Raw genomic sequence first — 16,441 nt, 5'->3', positions numbered from 1 at the left:
AAGAATCTGCCTGTAATGCAGGAGACCCAGGTTCAATCCAGGAAGATCCCCTGGAGAAGGAAGTGACTACCCACTCCAGCATTCTTGCCTGGAGAGTTCCATGGACAGAAGAGCCTGGCAGGCTATAGTCCATGTCTGTTTTCAGCAGTGACTTGGAGGGGGCCACGGTCATCTAGGCAGAAGCTCAGTTGTGTGAGTGAAGCCATACTTAGCGCATGCAGTAAGTCCCCCAGCAATTATAATAACCTCATTCCCCCAGGATCTGAGGGCTAGCCCGTTGGCAAGGTTGTAGAGCTGTGCTGTCCAATATGGGTCTGGCTGTCTCAGTCTTCCAAGCCAACCCTCCTCTCCTGGAACCTGGTTTCCTAGGGTCCTCGGCTGTGAAAGGAAAGGGCCTATACCTCCCTGACCAGGAGCCTCATCATCGTCCTTACCAGGTCATTCAGTCATTTCACAAACCTTTGTGGGCCTGCCCTGCACTGGACCTGACTTCAAGAGGGAGCCCATGAGGATCCTGTCCTGAGTGAGACAGAGAGGGCCATAAATGGGTCACTCCAGTTGTACATAGAAGCGCAATGCCTAGGCTGTGCTGTGAGATCAGTGTGGGCTTCTTGGAGGAGGTGAACGCCGAACCACGCCCTGAAGGGAATAAGAGTGGTCTGGAGATTGAGAGTTGGGACGCACCCACAGCCATAGGACACAGGGCCAGTGGGTGCAATTGGTAGGGCCAGGTCAGGCTAGGCCCCAAGCAGCAGCACAAGAACTAGAGGCTGGCACCAGAGGCCTGGAAGGGACTGGCGCTGTGGAATGTGAGTGGCGACTGAGTAGGAGAGGATGCGGGAAAATGCTGGGTGAGTTCAGCTGTTGGCAATTTCACGCCATCTCCTCAGCCACTTCTTGGGGACAGGCCCCAGCCTAGGGGCCCAGGTGCTGATGAAGGTCAGATTTCGGTAGCAAGAGAATAAAAGGAGATTTCCTCCGGAGGGGCCCTCTCCCTGCAGAGAGAACTGCAGCTGCCTCACACACATACTCTGGGATTAGGCTAAATCCAACAGCAGGTGGAGGGATGGGAGGGGGGCTCCCAGTTAGGGTCCTAGAGTGTGGGAAGGGGCAGACGGTGGTGGTACGCACCTGAGTGTATCTGTTCCGGGGGGTGAGTCTCCTCCACCTGTCCTCCGTTCTGCCTGGTGCTGCCCTGGATGGGAGTTGGGGGGCAAGGACAGTAACTGCTGCCCTGGATCAAGGGCTGCATAAACACGGGGGGAGCAATGCAAGAAGACTTAGAAAATGTGGGCAGTTTTTCTTGGGAGCAAAGAGGGTGGGACAAGGGGATAGTTTTTCATGGAAAACATTTTGTGCCATTCAAGTTTTTGTTTCAGTTATTTAAACCATGAGCACAGAATCCCTCTCTAAAATGTGGTTCTCAAAGTGTGGCCTCAGACCAGCAGCATCCCCTGGGAACTTGTTAGAAATGCAGATTTCCAGGATTTACCTCAAACCTCTGTGTGTGTGTGTGTGCTTAGTAGCTCGGTCAGGTCTCACTTTTTGTGACCCTGTGGACTGTAGCCTGCCAGGCTCCTCTGTCCATGGGGATTCTCCAGGCAAGAATACTCAAACCTACTAGATACAAAATTCTGGGGTAGGACCCAGCAATCTAAACTCTTCAGGTAATTCTGATATATGCTAAAATTTTAGAACTACTGGTTAAAAATCTACCAAGGCAGTGCTTGCTTCCTGGGGATCACTACTGGGGAAAGGAGATTCTTGTGAGCATCCTGCTGTATAGCAATGAAAGCATGAAGTGGGGCGCAACTTGGAAGGAGGCCTTGGGGAGGCTGCCCCCAAAAATGAGGTTTAAGTGAGATCTAAAGGGCATGAGGAAAAAAAAAAAAAAAATAAAGGGCATGAGGGGCTTGGCCAGTTAAGTAGGGGAGAAGAAGGAATAGCCCATGTGAGGCCCAGAGGTGGCAGAGATGAAGGTCACAGGGCTGGAGCTCAAAGTGCTGGGCCCAGCACCTCTGTGCTTAGGTGTCATGAATGACCATCCATTTGTGTGGACATTCCATTTCTACTTCGCGGAAATCCAGAGCCTCTCCTGGCCCTCGGAATGACTGGGCCACCAGGGCTTTGGGAACAACCCCTGCAGTGGGAAAGGCACCCGTTCCTGAGCACTGATTCTCTCACTGCCCCCATGCGACCTTGGGAGGAGGAGGAAATGGCAACCCACTCCAGTATTCTTGCCTGGAGAATTCCATGGATAGAGCCAGGTGGGCTGCAGTCCATGGGGTCGCACAAGAGTCAGACACGACTGAGTGACTAACAACTTCAGGCCAGTCACTTCCTCGTTCTGAGCCTCAGTGTCCTCATCTGGGCAATGGGGATAAGCATGCCTTCCAGGGAAGAGATGCCATAAAGAAGGCATGAGATCATGGCAACCCAGACCTGGGGGCCATGCCCTCCTAATCCATGTAACAACAGCCATTTTTGACCAAGCATTTCCTACCACTCTCCAAGGCATGTTGTCATTCCCGTGCTTCAGGCTCAGAGAGGGTAACTTCAGTCATAGCTCATAGCTCAACCTCCTCCCAACCCCCTTACCAGGGCCAGCTTACCCCTCCCTCCCAAGCACTGATTCCCTCCCAGCAGCCTCCTGCCTCTTGGCTCTGGCTTCTGAGATCTGAGTGGCCGTCTGTCTGTTGCTCCTACCAGAACCTTTGGCTGACCCAAGCAGCGAGCGAGTGGCAGAGTCCGGAGGTGACCCAGTGCTTTTCGGACAGGCTCTTGCAGTTGGTGGTGGTGGGTGGGCACTAGCTCAGAAGCTGCTTGGAACCCAGGCAGACCAAGGGTGTCAGCTCCAGATGCTGCCACGCTGCCCAGAGCGAGTTTGGGGGAGGGGGGATGGAGCAGCAAAGCTCGCATGGGGGAATTAGTAGCATCTGTCTCATTCTGACATGGGACGTGAGGAATGTGGAAAGGCCCAGTAAGCACGTGCCTGCCAGAGAGGCTAGCAGGGAGGGGGCACAGGGAGGGGCAGCTGAACCCCTCTGGGACCCCAGGACCTACCAGGCAGCAGCTGCCTCCATCACTCTGATGAGTCTCCCATGTACATAGGACCTGCTGGGAACCTGGTGTGGGGGATCAACTGGGCTCCTTCCTTAGACCCTAATCCTTATGACCCTGGGGCCCGTCATATCCTCAGTTTCTCTACCATTAAATTGGGAAAACCAATCTTTATCTGGGCTTCCCAGGTGGTGCTAGTGGTAAAAAACCCGTCTGCCAATGCAGGAGACATAAGAGACTTGGCTTCGATCCCTGGGTTGGGAAGATCCCCTGGAGGAGGACGTTGCCACTCACTCCAGTTTTCTTGCCTGTAGAATCCTGTGGACAGAGGAGCCTGGCAGGTTGCAGTCCTTAGGGTCTCAATATCTGGCAAGGCTGCGATGAGAGACAGTGGTGGGCCTCTCCCTCCACTGTGCTGAGCCTAGCACAGCAGTGGGCTCACGGTGGGAAAGTGGAAAATGGGGGTTCTCATTTGCCACTCCCTTGTCCTTACGCACTGCTCTAGCCTCCCAGCCCTTTTCTTCCCTGGGTGGGCTTTGAGGGATCTGCCTGTCCTGTGTTTGACTAGGTTAATGAAGGCAGTCACTAGCCAATGACCTCAGTGGGAGATAGGGGCTCAGTCAGAAAGTTTGGAGGACTCCTGGGAGCCAGAGGGGGTTCTTGAGTGGAGGAGGAACGTAAGCCAAGAGCTGCTTTTGGAAGCTGTCTGTGGAGCCACCTGCAAGGGAATAGGAGGGGAGGGGATGGAGGAGACCTTGGGCAGGAAGGAGACCCTTTGAGGCAGCCCTGAGACTCAGGGATGCGGCAAAGGCGAATTTCACCAATTCTTAGGGAAACACTCAGCATAACCCATGTGAACTCTGCAGGGCGTCCTTCCCCAAGCATGTGCTCATCTGAGACTCATTTCATCCTAAACCCTAACCCCTGGAGGTAAGCAAGCAGGACTACACCACTCGTGTGGGTGAAGAGTGATGATCAATAAGTGAGAACAGTGGCCATGGGACCGTGGAAGTGGCAACTCTGAACTTCCTAGCTCCAAGTCCAGTTTTCTCTCATTCTGTTGGGGAACAGGGCTCCTGAGGGAAAAGAAGTGGTCAGGGAAGACTCCCTGGGTTTTTCTCTGGTGCCTTCTCCAAGATGGGGGCTCCTGGAGGAGGTACAGTTTTGTGCAGGAAGATGGGACATAGTGAGGCAAAGAGGAATAGAAAGAGGAGACAAAGAGGAAACCTGGACTAGGAAGAGAAGTGTGGCTGCTGCTCCGTCTTCCAGGATGGCCCTAGTCCCAAATCCGTATTCCTAGCCCCTTCTGACCCTGTTTGTACTTTCAGCCACCATCCCCTAGAGGTTCTGGGGGCAACCCAGGAGCTTCCACCAAGGGTCTGTCCTGGATGGGAGCTCCTGATTCAGCAGGGCCGAGCAGGGCCACAGAGAGTGCCAGGCACTGGGTCAGGAACCTCTTCTGTGGATTGGGGGGCTGAAGAGCAGCAGTGACTGCTGGGATGGAGCCGGAGAAGTTCCAGGCTTAGAGCCCTGAGAAGCTGATCTCTCCACCCTCCCCCAGAGGGTGTTTGAGAACAGGGCCATGACGGCCTCCCCAGGGGAGGACCAGGCAGGCAGAGACAGCTGCAGCCCAGCCAGGCGGCAACCAGCTGCTGCCTGGGAGACTGGCCAGGGTGGGGCGGGGTGGGCAGAGCCCCCACCCTGAGCGGCAGAGCGTGGGAGCGGGCAGCAGCCTCGAAGCTGAGTTTCAGGCTTTCATGCTGTGTTAACGGTCAGCTTGGTTAATGCTGAGCAGATGGGGGCGGGGTGCTGCCAACTCCCTTGGGGACAGTCCTGGGCACGTATGCACATAACACATGTGCAGAGGGTACAGGAGTTCCACCAAGTGGATGGTGCCATGTGGACTCACCTGCCAGTTAGCACGCTTTCACACTATCGTATATCCGACGAGGCTGCTGAGACAGACAAACCAAGACAGAGGGGCACAAAGTCTCCTGGGTCCACCCCAAGGCAGCTGGAGGTGGATATTCACCCAGGGCCTGGCGTGGAGCCCTCCATCTGTGTCATCCCCAGCAAAACTCCCAGCTCAGGGATCTCTCCACCCTGTTCCCCCTCCATCCGCTGTGGGGAAGACACCAGGCAGGCACACGGAAGTTCATTTCAAAACAATAATTTATAAAAGGTCATTTGCTTCTGTGTTTTGGCAGGCTCCCAGCCTCTCAGCCAGCACGGGGCGGTGTGGGGATGGGGTGGGCACGAGCACTCCTTCCATCAAGATGCTGGGACAAGCAGCAGAGGGAGGCGGGGGAGGCCTGGGGAAGTGGGGTTCAGAGGTCTAAGACCTCTCTTGGTATGGGGAAGCGGGGAGGTTTAAGACAGCCCTGCAGCCAGGTCCAACCAAAGCCCTGGAACAAGAACTTCTACCAAGGCCCAGAAGTCCAAGCAGAACCTTAACAAGCCATTAGAACACTGGGGCCACGACTCCAAAGAACAGGGCCTTGAGGCTGGGATTGAACTCTGGCTTGAGACCCAGAGGCCAGAGAAGGAAGTCTCGAGGCTAGGGACCCCAGGACCAAGGACAGACCTCCCCCAAACAGAACCAGAGATCTGGGATAGTACCCTTAGGTCAGGGCCTGGGGCTGCCAAGGACGAGTGCCACCTGGTTTCAGTTGAGCCAGGAGGCCCAAGGCTGGCAGCTGACCCTGCCCATACAGCCTGTGCCTCTGCTCACGTCTGCACCCCAGGGAAGAAGGAGCTGGGCCTCAGTGGTAGGGGGTCGTGGCTGAAGACAGAGTCGCTAGAGGAGCAGGTGCTGCTGGCGTCCCCGCCGGCAGGGGAGTAGGGTCCAAAGGTTAGGCGGAGGTCGAGGTACTGTGGGGAACAGTGTTGGTCAGCCCTGGTGGTCAGGTGGGATGAGGCCCAGAGGGCAGTGGGCATGGGGGCGGGGGGCGGTCTTGGGACCATAGGGGCACAGTACCTCCTCAGAGACGGCCAGCAGGACCTTGTCCAGTGCCTCCACCAGTTGCTTGAAAGTGGGCCTCTGAGAGGGTGCTGCGTGCCAGCACTCGCGCATCAGCCCGTATCTGGGGGAGGGGCGGGGGAGGGTCAGAAGGAGCCTAGGGCCTGGGTGAGGGGGTGTGGTGAGGGGGTAGGAGGGTTTGACACAAGGTGAGGCCATTCAGCAAACGAGTACCCTGCCAGGCCTTCCCTGCCTGGCTGAAGAGGGGGTGACCATGAGTGGGGGGTGACCATGAGTGAGGGCTGACCACTCTGTATGACTGGACCGTGAGGTCAAGGTTAGGACAGAGAATGAGGACTAGAAAGTGAGGGAGAGTGGGGTGAGGCCTCACAGCTCTGGGGGGCAGTGTGGGGGCCGGTCCATCCGATGCCCCTCTCGTAGCAGCGAGAACAGCTCCTCCACGGGGATGCCAGGGTATGGGGAGCCCCCGAGGGTGAAGATCTCCCACAGCAGGATTCCAAACGACCACCTGGATGGAGGCAGAACCCAGGCTCAGCAGGGTACAGCTTCACCCACTAACCCTGCGGCTAGGATAGGGGACCCCACAACTATGATCCACCATGTGGGTAGGAATACGGGCTTCTTTTAGAGGTCTGGTCCCACTCAGACCCAGGGCAAGGGCTTTAGAAGGACAAAGGTTGCCTGTAGATATATCCCAGGGCCCAGCTTCCAGGACTCACACATCACTCTGGTGTGTGTAGACTCTGTCAAACAAGGCCTCTGGTGCCATCCACTTGACAGGCAGGCGGCCCTGGAGGGAAGAGGGCACACTGCTGCCAAGGGCCACGGGTCCCAGTGCCTAGCCCCAATCAGCTGCGCCCCGCCTCCCTTACGTTGCTAGTTTTCTTGTAGTAGTCAATGTGGTGGATGCCACGGGCCAGCCCGAAGTCTGCAATCTTCATCACGTTGTCCTCGGTCACCAGTACATTGCGGGCAGCCAGGTCCCGGTGGATGCACTGGGGGCGGGGCAGGGGTCTTAGATTGAGGACACATGACTGGGAAATGGGCACAGGGGACCTCACAGCAACCCGATGAGTGGGAATCATCCACCCATTTTACAGATGGGGAAGTTGAGAGAGGGGAAACATAAGCCAACTAACTTCAGGGCCCACACCTTGTCTCTTGCACCACCGCTCCTGCCTGTGGGATAGGAAGGAATGGGAACATGCAGTGTTAACTGCATATAGATGAGGCAGTACAGAAGGACTCAAGGACGCTTAGAGTAAGGAAAAAGAGGAGAGAGGGAGAAGTTGGTGGCATTTAACACAAGGCATGGAAGTGCGGGGATGGGTCATTACCTTCCGGGACTCCAGGTACTGCATGCCCCGGGCCACCTGGTAGGCGCAGGAGACCAGGGCAGGGAAGGAGAGCGGCCCCTCGCTGCTCCGAGGCCCGTCAGGGCTGAGGTCAGGGCCTGGGGGGCGGCGGGCCCGCAGGAACTCCCGCAGGTTGCCCTTGGCAGCACACTCCACGATCACGTACAAGGGCCCTGCAGAGGAGAGGGGCGACAGGGAAGCTGACAAGGCTGTGGCTCCATGCCCCCACCGTCCCTGTCCCTCACCCCGCCCCGCTCCCACCTTCCTGGGTGCAGACACCCAGCAGGTTGATAATGTTCTTGTGTCGGCCAATCAGCTTCATCACCTCCATCTCAGAGACCAGGTCTGCCAAGTCCTTGTCGGAGGCGTTGTCTGCGAGGATGACAGCCAGGGTGATTACATAAGGGAGGCTTTGGGTTGGGGACAGGACATGGAGCCCTAAATTCCATGCCAGGAAGGTCTGGGCCTGAATCTCTGCTAGGCTGTGTGGCCTTGAAACAGTCTCTTAACTTCTCTGAACCTCAGGATCCTCTTGTATGAAATGGGACGATGGATTATGCCCTACTCTCATAGCAGTTGCAAGGATGCGACAAGATCAGGATCTAAAAGTGTTAGGCCCACCAGTGAGTGCAACCAGGAAAAAGGAGGGAGGGGAAAGAGCTCTGAACAGGAAGGAAGCTCCGTCTGGAGGACTTGGCATTAGTCCCCGAATGGGGTGACAGCTCCTGGAGGCGGGAAGTAGGCTGGCGCCCTGAGGTCTGTCCGACCAGGGCCTGGCGTCCATCTGGCCTGGGAGTTCAGGGAGCTGCTGGTAGGGCGCAGCCAGGGGAGGCCAGGAAGAAGCTGCTCTAGTTTCTCTTGAGAAAGCTAAGGACCAGGGGCTGAACCCCTGGGGCTGACCTGTGGCCCTGGGCCAATGACATACCCTCCCCGCCAGACCTCACAATGCACATTTCTCAATCCCTGCCTCCCAGAAAGTGCCAGGTGGCCCCAGCTGTGCAGAAAGGAGGGGCTGGCGGGAGTGGAACAGCAGTTTGGGCCACTTTTGTAGAGGGGGCTGAGGAATAGCAGTGAGAGGCCTCGATGGTGGGTCCCGCCCGGGTGTCCTGAGCCTCCTGGGGCTGCTGCTTGGGCTGTTCTTTGAGAGAGTGGTGGACACAGGGGGAGATCTGGGAAGGGCCTGGGGGAGACCAAGGGTGCAATCTGGGGGGGAATCATGGGGTTGAGGTGGAGGCCTTCAAGGCTAACAAGGTTATTTGAGGTCAAAGCTGACACAGGGTAGCAGACCCATCACCCTAAACTCTGTGGTCACCATCATCCCCGTAGTGAAGATTTTAGGTGTCATTTTCCACTAACCTCAGGCTGGGAGGTGGGGACTATTATTTATCCCATGTGACCTGTGAGGAAATCGAAGCTCATAAATGACCTGCCAGGGTTGGTGGCACATCTGGGCACTGGGCCCAAGGAGTGGGGGCAGTAACAACCTTTCCTGGTCCTCACCCACTAGCACCCTGAGCCCTGTCTGTTACTGCCAAGGTCATAGGGTCTCCCACAAGCTGCCACACTCACCCTTAAGCATCTTGACAGCCACGGTGCTGGCTTGGTCTGGCCGGGTGGGGTCCATGCCGAAGGCCTCTGCGCACACCACCTGCCCAAAGCAGCCCTCGCCCAGGGGCTTTCCCAGCACCAGCCTGGAGATGAGAGAGACGAGGCCTCAGCCACCAGGCATCACTCCCGCACAGGGTCTGATCCCCATGCTCACTCGGCATGGCATACCTGTCCCGGGGGAACTCCCACAGCGGGTCAAGAGGCAGGTCGAGACTCACGAGGCCAGCGAGCAAGGGGGGGCCGCTGGAGGAGAGACGGACACCCCGCACCAGGGACAAGCTTGACTTGGCTGAGGAGCCTGACTCCAGCGAGAACTGCAAAGGGAGAGACTTGGTCGGTCTGCTGAAGCTGAGCTGGGGTGGGAACGTAGGCCCTGAGCCTTTGCTATGAGAACACGGAGGTGGGGGACAGCACGCTGGATACCTGTCGGGCCAGAGGAAAGCGAGACAACTTCTGCACGGTGGCGGGCTGTCGGTGGTGTCGGGTGAGGAGCGTCTGCCTGCGATATAGCCCGACCAGCAGCAGGAACACGATCAAAGCCAGAGAGCCTGACGAGTACAGGATGATGTCCGTGTACCTGCCTTCGGGTGCTGTCGCTGACCACGTGAGATCCTCCTCTGCCCGCAGATGGACACATGGACAGAAACTGATTGGTCAGTCAGCAGTCAGATGGCTGGCCCCACCCCTTCTCACTGAGGCCCTTGTAGCTCCTCACACAGAGAGACACACAGCAGTAAAACTGCATTGATACCCCGTCCTGCGTACCCACAGACTTCCCTGATGGCTTAGACAATATAGAATCCACTTGCAATGTGGGAGACCTGGCTTCGATCCCTGGGTTGGGAAGGTCACCTGGAGGAGGGCGTGGCAACCCACTCCAGTATTCTAGCCTGGAGAATCCCCATGGACAGAGGAGCCGATGGGCTACAGTCCGTGGGGTCACAAAGAGTCGGACATGACTGAGAGACTAAGCACAGCACAGCACTGCATACCCATGTCCCAGAGGGTCGCACAGACAGTCGTATGTGGACATGCATAGCAGGACATGCATGCAGAATCCCAAATCCACACGCCACATCCCAAATCCATATCTCACAGACCAAGGAAGACTCTCTCTATCCAGCAGGTCACAGTCCATGGCTGGACCACTGCAGAAGCTCACCTGGCAGCACCGTGAGCCAGGCCGACTGGTAGGAAAGGCCGATGGAGTTGCCCGCCAGGCAGGTGTACTCGCCTGCATCCTCAGCAGATACATTCCGAAGGTACAAGACCTCCACCTCTGAGCTATTGATGTCCGCTGTCTGGGGATGGGGGATACACTCAGGGGTCACAGCAGGGCCTGGGGTCCTGCTGTGGCCAGGAAGCGAGCTGGGGACTCCCCACCCCCGTGGGAGGATGGTGGAATCAGGTGCCAGCAGGGACTAGACCTTTAAGACTTGCACATAGGGGAAGCCGTCGGCACCGAAGCTGCTGCCGTTGATGACGATGTGCTTCAGCCACTGGATGTGGGGCTGGGCGTCGCTGTACACCTTGCAGAGCAGTTCCACGTCACTGCCCACCACAGCCGTGGTGTTGGCTGGGAGCCCTGCCTGAAGGATGGGCCGGTGCGGGGACCGCTCTGGGGGTGAGGCCGGGCCAGGCTGTCAGCCCTGATCGGTGGCACCTACCTGCCTCCCGCCTACCCCCCAGCTCAAGGGAGGAACCTTCCTGATACTCAGCTCAGACCTTGTTCATCCCCTCCTTATACCATTCAAACCTTCCGTGGCTCCCCATTGCCTTTGGGGACAAGGAGAACTTCTCAGCCAAGCACTCAAAAACCCTCCAGGTCTGGCTCTCTGCTTAAATCCCACAACCTAGGCATATACCTCCCCACAGAAGCATTGTATTCTTCATGCCTAGGGCCTTGGCTCCACCTGTGTCCTCTGCCTGGATGTCTTTCCCATTTCCCCACCTCAGCTGGGCCCTGCTTCTTCAAGCCCACGTTATTCCCTGTGCTTCCCTCGGACCCACCTGGACACTTTGAGTAGCTTGAGTGAGTTGCCTAAGACTAAGTCCATCTGGCTTGTCAGACTGGGTCCCACCTGAAGACAGGGACAGGGCTCCCACCCCCACGCCACCTCACCTGCCTGCCCACCCACTCACCCAGCACGTCCAGCAGGTAGCTATAGCGGATGCTGCCCAAAGAATTCTCCACGAGGCAGGTGTACGTGCCACGGTCAGAGGGCACCACGCTTTCCATCACCAGGCTCCAGTGCTGGTGGCGCAGCTAGGGGGCAGGCAAGCATCCATGAGAGGCCACCGAACCGTGCCCACAGGGGTCTTCTCAAGCTCTCTGAGCCCCGGGGAGACCAATGCCAAGGGTAGGGACTTTGGGACAAAGGAGAAGGCTCCCCAAATATCCAAACCGTGGGTTTGAGTCTTTTGAGTTTTAGCTCTACTTCTTCCAAGCTGGGCCACCTTGAACCAGTTTTTGCCCTTTCTGAGTCTCAGCTTCCTCTGAAACAACAGCTTGGAACTGACCCTGTTGTGGTCTCATCCTGAAAATGGGCTGCTAAAACACTGATACCTGCTGGTCAGTGATCCTTCCCACTGTACACATGGAGTTGCTAAGGTCGGCAGGTTAAGTCACTTGCCAAGGAGCAGCAGAGTGGGAACTTGACCCAGAGCTGTCCATGTCCAGGGTCTCATGCCCCTTCTGGGGCCCTCGGCTGCGTTTCTCATTAGAAAAAGAGCTGTGGGTTTGACTTGAGGGCACCGATGAGGGAACCCAGAGACTCACCCGAATGCCTCCAATGCGATGCTCCCCGTGGAAGTCCTGTCCATCCTTGAGCCAGCGGATGGTGGGCATGGGGTTGCCTGCAGCTGGACAGCGGAACTTGACGGTGTTCCCGGCAGGCACAGCATGCAGTTTCTTCTCCATGCGCTGGGGGTGCGTCCAGTAGGGTGCTGAAGAGGAGGAGATGGGAGAATTCAGTGTCCACTAGAAGACCTGTTCACACACAGATCTGTTCTCAGTGGCCAGCAGGGAGGCAGGGTCTTTGAGGACTCACACTGACCTTGCTGGGGGTAAACGTGCCCATTCAAGGGGCCCCTGTGGATCTTGGGGTCCTCGTCGCCATTGCTGGAGGTCATGGAGTCTATGTCCGGGACAGAAGGAGGCGTTTAAGGCCCAGGACAGAGAGTCTCTCCCCAGGCATCCCTTAGCCTCTGCTGGTCCCCCTTACCGTCCACAACCAAGGTGACGTTGTGCAGAAGCAAGGAGCCTCGTGATAGGCAGAGGTACTGGCCAGCATCCTCGGGTAGGAAGCTGGCAATCTCCAAGCGGCCTCTCCAGCCTCGTACCCGGCCAGCAGGTGTCAGGCGACTGCCCTCCTTGTACCAGTGGCCACTGCGCTCAGCCCGCCCGCAGCATAACCGCACAGGCTGCCCAAGGGCCACCATCAACTCCTGCTCTTGCTGCTCCGGGCTGGGGGCCAGGCAGGGCTCTGCGGGTCGAGGGCAGAGGTCCGTGAGCCCCGCAGCCCCCTGCCTACAGAGAACATGCTGCACACACAAGACACGAGCACGCTCGACACATGCTAAACACCTGCTGCCCCTTCACGGACACACAACCACATGCTGCAGACGCTATGTGCAGGGCAAATGCCACCCCTCTGATGCAGAGCACACACACACGGCACATAGCAGACATGCTGCACTGGACATGCCACCGTCTAAGGAACACACACACACAAGGCACATGCTATACGTGCCACGCACAGGCCACACACCACACCTCCGGGGCACATCACACTCACAGTGCATACACCACACATGCTGGTGGGGCCCCCCAAGTCCCACACACCCAGTGCACAGAACACACGCGCGCACATACACACACGCACACAACCAAGGGGCTCACCACCAGCTCTGCGGCCCAGCTCGGGGCCCTGCACCCTGCAAGGCCAGTCCTCTCTTGGGGACACAGAGATAGGTGGACGCTTGCTGGGAGCCAGACACCAAGTCTCCACGGCTGAGTCCTGCCCTGCTGCCACCTCCTCAGGGCCTAGGCCAGGATCCTCTCCAGCCTTGCTCAGCCAGCAGCCCCCTCCTGAGGCCCACTCTTCCCACCCCGGCCACCCTCTCCCTTCTTAGAGGCCATACCCAGCTCCGTTTCCTCAGAGGCCTCAAAGGACAAAGCTGGAGCCCCAGGTGCCCCCAGCAGGACCCCCAGGAGGACCAACAGCAGCCGCATCTCCTTCCTGCCGCTCTCGAGGACCCAGGCTGGGCCTCCTATGACTGCCTTTCTGAAACAGAGAGGGTGAAGAACTCCTACTAGACCCACACCTTGGCTGCCTCTCTGCTCCTATTTTGCAGATGAGGAAACTGAGACAAGAAATGGCTGGCTGACTTGTCCAAGCCCGACAGGCAGCGTCAGAGCAAAGACTAGAACCAGCTCTGCCGTTAACCAGAGCTCAAGGCTTCCCCATGGTAGGTTGGGGGTGGGGTGGGGGGGTTGCTGGAAGGGGGCTGGGCTTCCTGCCCTTCTTGGGTCCTGCTGAGACCTTCCTTGGCACAAATTCACAGAAAGGGCAGTTTTGGAATTCTTTGCTTGGAGGGAAACAGAGAATGGAGACACATCTTCTCCCTCTCAGCACACATAATTTATTTTTTGCTGAATAAATGTATTACTGAAGAGCCAAAAAAAAAAAAAAATCTGAAATATAATACAAGGCCAAGCTTCAGCATTTGGATGTTATCTGATCTGACCCCCACTCCTTAGAGCATTGCTTACATTTCCATGACCAGCTTCGGAGACCTATAGTGGCAGGGTGGGTGTGTGCTTAGTCGCTCAGTCGTGTTTGACTCTTTGCGACCCCATGGACTGTAGCCTGCCAGTCTCCTCAGTCCACGGGGATTCTCCAGGCAAGAATACTGGAGTGGGTTGCCACTGCCTTCTCCAGGGGATCTTCCTGACCCAGGGATCAAACCCAGGTCTCCCACATTGCGGGTGGATTCTTTACCATCTGAGCCACCCAAGAAGCTCTGCAGTGGCAGGGTGCTCACTGCTAACAAGGCCATATATCCCATGGCCAGGAAAAATTCTGAGCCAGAATTGCATTCTGGGGATACTTCTGTTTTTTGTGCCCCTGCAACTCCATCAGAGGTGACACAAGCTCTTGTCAAGCAGGTAGACTCTAGTGTCTGACAGAGCCAACTTCAAATCCTGACTCTTACCAAGTGCAAATCACTGTCCCTCTCTGGGCTGCTGTCCTTACAGGACTGCTTTGAGGATAAAAGAGAACATATGTAGGGCCAGGCGCACAGGATGCGGCAGTGTTTTCTTCCCTTTCCCCTCTCCATGACTGTTATCCTGCGTCTGCCCTCAGCCAGTCACCTCCAATTCCAGTGCTGTTCCTAGCAGGTGTGATGTACACTTCCACCCCATCTAGGTACTCTCCTCCAAACACTATCAACGATGTCTCCATCCACCAAAAGGAACACTCAAACCTGAGGCTCAGCTGGCAGGGGAAGAGGGTGACTAGTATAGTTCCAGGGGCCTGCTGGCTATCACGTGGGGCTGAGTAACAGGTGTCACTGAGGTCTCTGCATCCACCTCACTCAGGTATCTCACTGCACTCCTCCTCAGCCACTGCTCCCCCTGTCCTGAGTTCTGAGGCGGGGGGCGCTTAGCTTGTCCTGGCCAAAGCCATCATCTCCCCCTTCAAACGGTTTCTTCTTTGGGCTGCCCCCACAGCTGGGGCATCACTTGTCCAGTCCCTCTCCAGCCCATCTCACCTTCCCTGCCTGAACCCAGAGCAGGCGACGGGCATCTCTAGCTTGGGCCTTTGCAAACATCTCCCTTAATTCTCCAGCAGGGTTTTAGAAATTTATGAGCCTGTCATGTCCCCCCTGCTCAACACCCACCAGCTTACAAGCCCATAATGGCTGCCTGTGTGCAGCAGCATCCAGTCCACACTGTTTATCCAGCGCCCAAGGCCTCCCTCCTTGCCCCGGTCATTCTCATTGGCCACACAGTCTGCTTCTTCAGCACTGAGAAGTCATTGGCTTTCAGAACTGGGCATGTCTTCTCTCTTGCCCATACCTCTGTGACCCCACTTCTCTACCTGGCTCAGGTGCCACAATCTGTGCTCTGTCTGTGCCCACCTTCGTTTTCCATTGCCCTCCTCTGTGAAATCCCCTCACCCTGCTCTGCTCTTCAAGGATGTAGCTCTCTGGGTTGGGAATGGAGTGGGAGGCCCAGGGATTCTATTCCCACTCCGGGGCTACCCTGACCTCACTTAGTCGGGTCACCCGGGCGGCTGACGGGACAGACTGCCCTGCACCTGGGGTCGAAGGGTCTGACTCTGACATCAGGTAGTTCTGGGTTCTCCAGTCTCCCGCACTCAAGCGCTGGGAGAGCCTGGGCAAGTAATTGCACCTCTCGGAGCCTCAGCTTCCTCATCTCTCTATTTGGGGCAAGCAGACCGTCCAGCAGCCGAGGGACCAGCGCGTCCTTCCTCCGCCTCTATCGGGCCACCCTGGGGAGCAGTGCCAGTCGGCGGGTCTCCAAAGGAGCTGCAGGGACAGTCCGCCCGCCCCCGCCCTGGTGGGCAATGAGTAACCAGCTCCGCGGCCAGGGTGCTCTTTGGACGGAGCGGGACAAAAGGCCCTGTGTGCGATACGGGTTACTGATTTACCTTCTCCTTCACCCCCACGCCGAGCGGACGCCCAGGTCCCTAGTGCTGGGAGGGGTCAGCTCCCGGAGCCCCGCTGACGCTCGCCCCCTGGCGGCTGGGAGCGCAGCACGGGCCTGCACGGGATCCCGGCTCACCTCGAACCTCAGTGGTCCCGCGACTGGCACAACGTCCCGACTTACCTGGGTCCTCCGCGGCCTCGCTCTCAGCTCCCGCCAGCCCCGACCCCCACGCCCAGCGGAGACAGAAGACTGCTCGGGAGTTGCGCAGCCCCCGGCCGCAGAGCCAGGAATGTACCCGAGACAGCGGCGTGGCCACGGGTAGCCCAGCGCCCCGCCCACCTCGGGTTTCACCTACTTCGGGCTCCGCCCCTCCTGGACCAACTCTGTCCTTAACAGCGGCTTGGCGGGGAACAGCCCAGCGCCCCGCCCATCTCGGGTCCCGCCCAGCCGGGACCAGCTCCTGACAGCTGGTGGGTGGTACAGCGTCTCGCGTACCTGGAGACTCCTCGAACTCAACTGCGCCTCGTAGCCTAAGGGGTCGGCCCAATGCTAGCTGGCACACCCCTTCAGAGTCCGCCCCTTTTGCCCCACCTGGGCCAGGCTTCCAAGTTCTTGACCATCGCTCCGTCCCTTGGTTCTTACACCTCAGGGAACAAGACTCAGCAGTTCAGACCTGCCACCTCCTCAGAACTTGGCATAGCCTGGCTCCTCTGTCTTCTGTACAATCATCATACTCTCTGCCCTAACCCTCATCCTTCT

At 57.6% G+C, this 16,441-nt stretch overlaps 1 protein-coding gene across 4 annotated transcripts; it reads right to left on the bottom strand.

Annotated features, from left to right (window-relative positions):
* Window positions 1–4,733: 4,733 nt before the first annotated feature.
* Window positions 4,734–15,995, bottom strand: FGFR4 (fibroblast growth factor receptor 4). 4 transcript variants are annotated; one of them, XM_005904593.2, is made up of 18 exons: window positions 15,863–15,994; window positions 13,147–13,289; window positions 12,228–12,488; window positions 12,060–12,140; window positions 11,783–11,949; window positions 11,146–11,269; window positions 10,431–10,621; window positions 10,166–10,304; window positions 9,427–9,620; window positions 9,172–9,317; window positions 8,965–9,086; window positions 7,657–7,767; window positions 7,378–7,568; window positions 6,913–7,035; window positions 6,760–6,830; window positions 6,411–6,548; window positions 6,038–6,143; window positions 4,736–5,931 (listed from the first exon to the last, which is right to left on the bottom strand). In XM_005904593.2, exons 2-18 carry the CDS (start codon window positions 13,235–13,237, stop codon window positions 5,788–5,790), a joined length of 2,400 nt encoding a protein of 799 aa, XP_005904655.2. In that variant the 5' UTR covers window positions 13,238–13,289; window positions 15,863–15,994; the 3' UTR covers window positions 4,736–5,787. The 4 variants fall into 4 exon arrangements, with proteins under 4 accessions (XP_070230230.1, XP_070230229.1, XP_005904655.2 ...); XM_070374129.1 differs by lacking the exon at window positions 13,147–13,289 and having other exon boundaries at window positions 4,734–5,931; window positions 15,863–15,995; XM_070374128.1 differs by lacking the exons at window positions 13,147–13,289; window positions 15,863–15,994 and adding an exon at window positions 12,905–13,028 and having other exon boundaries at window positions 4,734–5,931.
* Window positions 15,996–16,441: the final 446 nt, after the last annotated feature.

This window comes from Bos mutus, chromosome 7 (assembly GCF_027580195.1).
Source record: "Bos mutus isolate GX-2022 chromosome 7, NWIPB_WYAK_1.1, whole genome shotgun sequence".
In the NCBI taxonomy this organism is placed as follows: Eukaryota; Metazoa; Chordata; class Mammalia; order Artiodactyla; family Bovidae; genus Bos; species Bos mutus.
Note: the sequence above shows the minus strand (reverse complement) of the source record. Positions and strands in the feature narration are given on the sequence as shown.

Excerpts from the sequence above, each read along its gene's own strand:
- FGFR4 (XM_005904593.2), bottom strand. The coding sequence starts at position 13,237 with ATGCGGCTGCTGTTGGTCCTCCTGGGGGTCCTGCTGGGGGCACCTGGG. Across the intron at positions 10,622-11,145 it reads CTACCTGCTGGACGTGCTGG|AGCGGTCCCCGCACCGGCCC; the intron begins GTGAGTGGGTGG and ends CCTCACCCCCAG. Across the intron at positions 9,621-10,165 it reads CTGGCTCACGGTGCTGCCAG|AGGAGGATCTCACGTGGTCA; the intron begins GTGAGCTTCTGC and ends ATCTGCGGGCAG.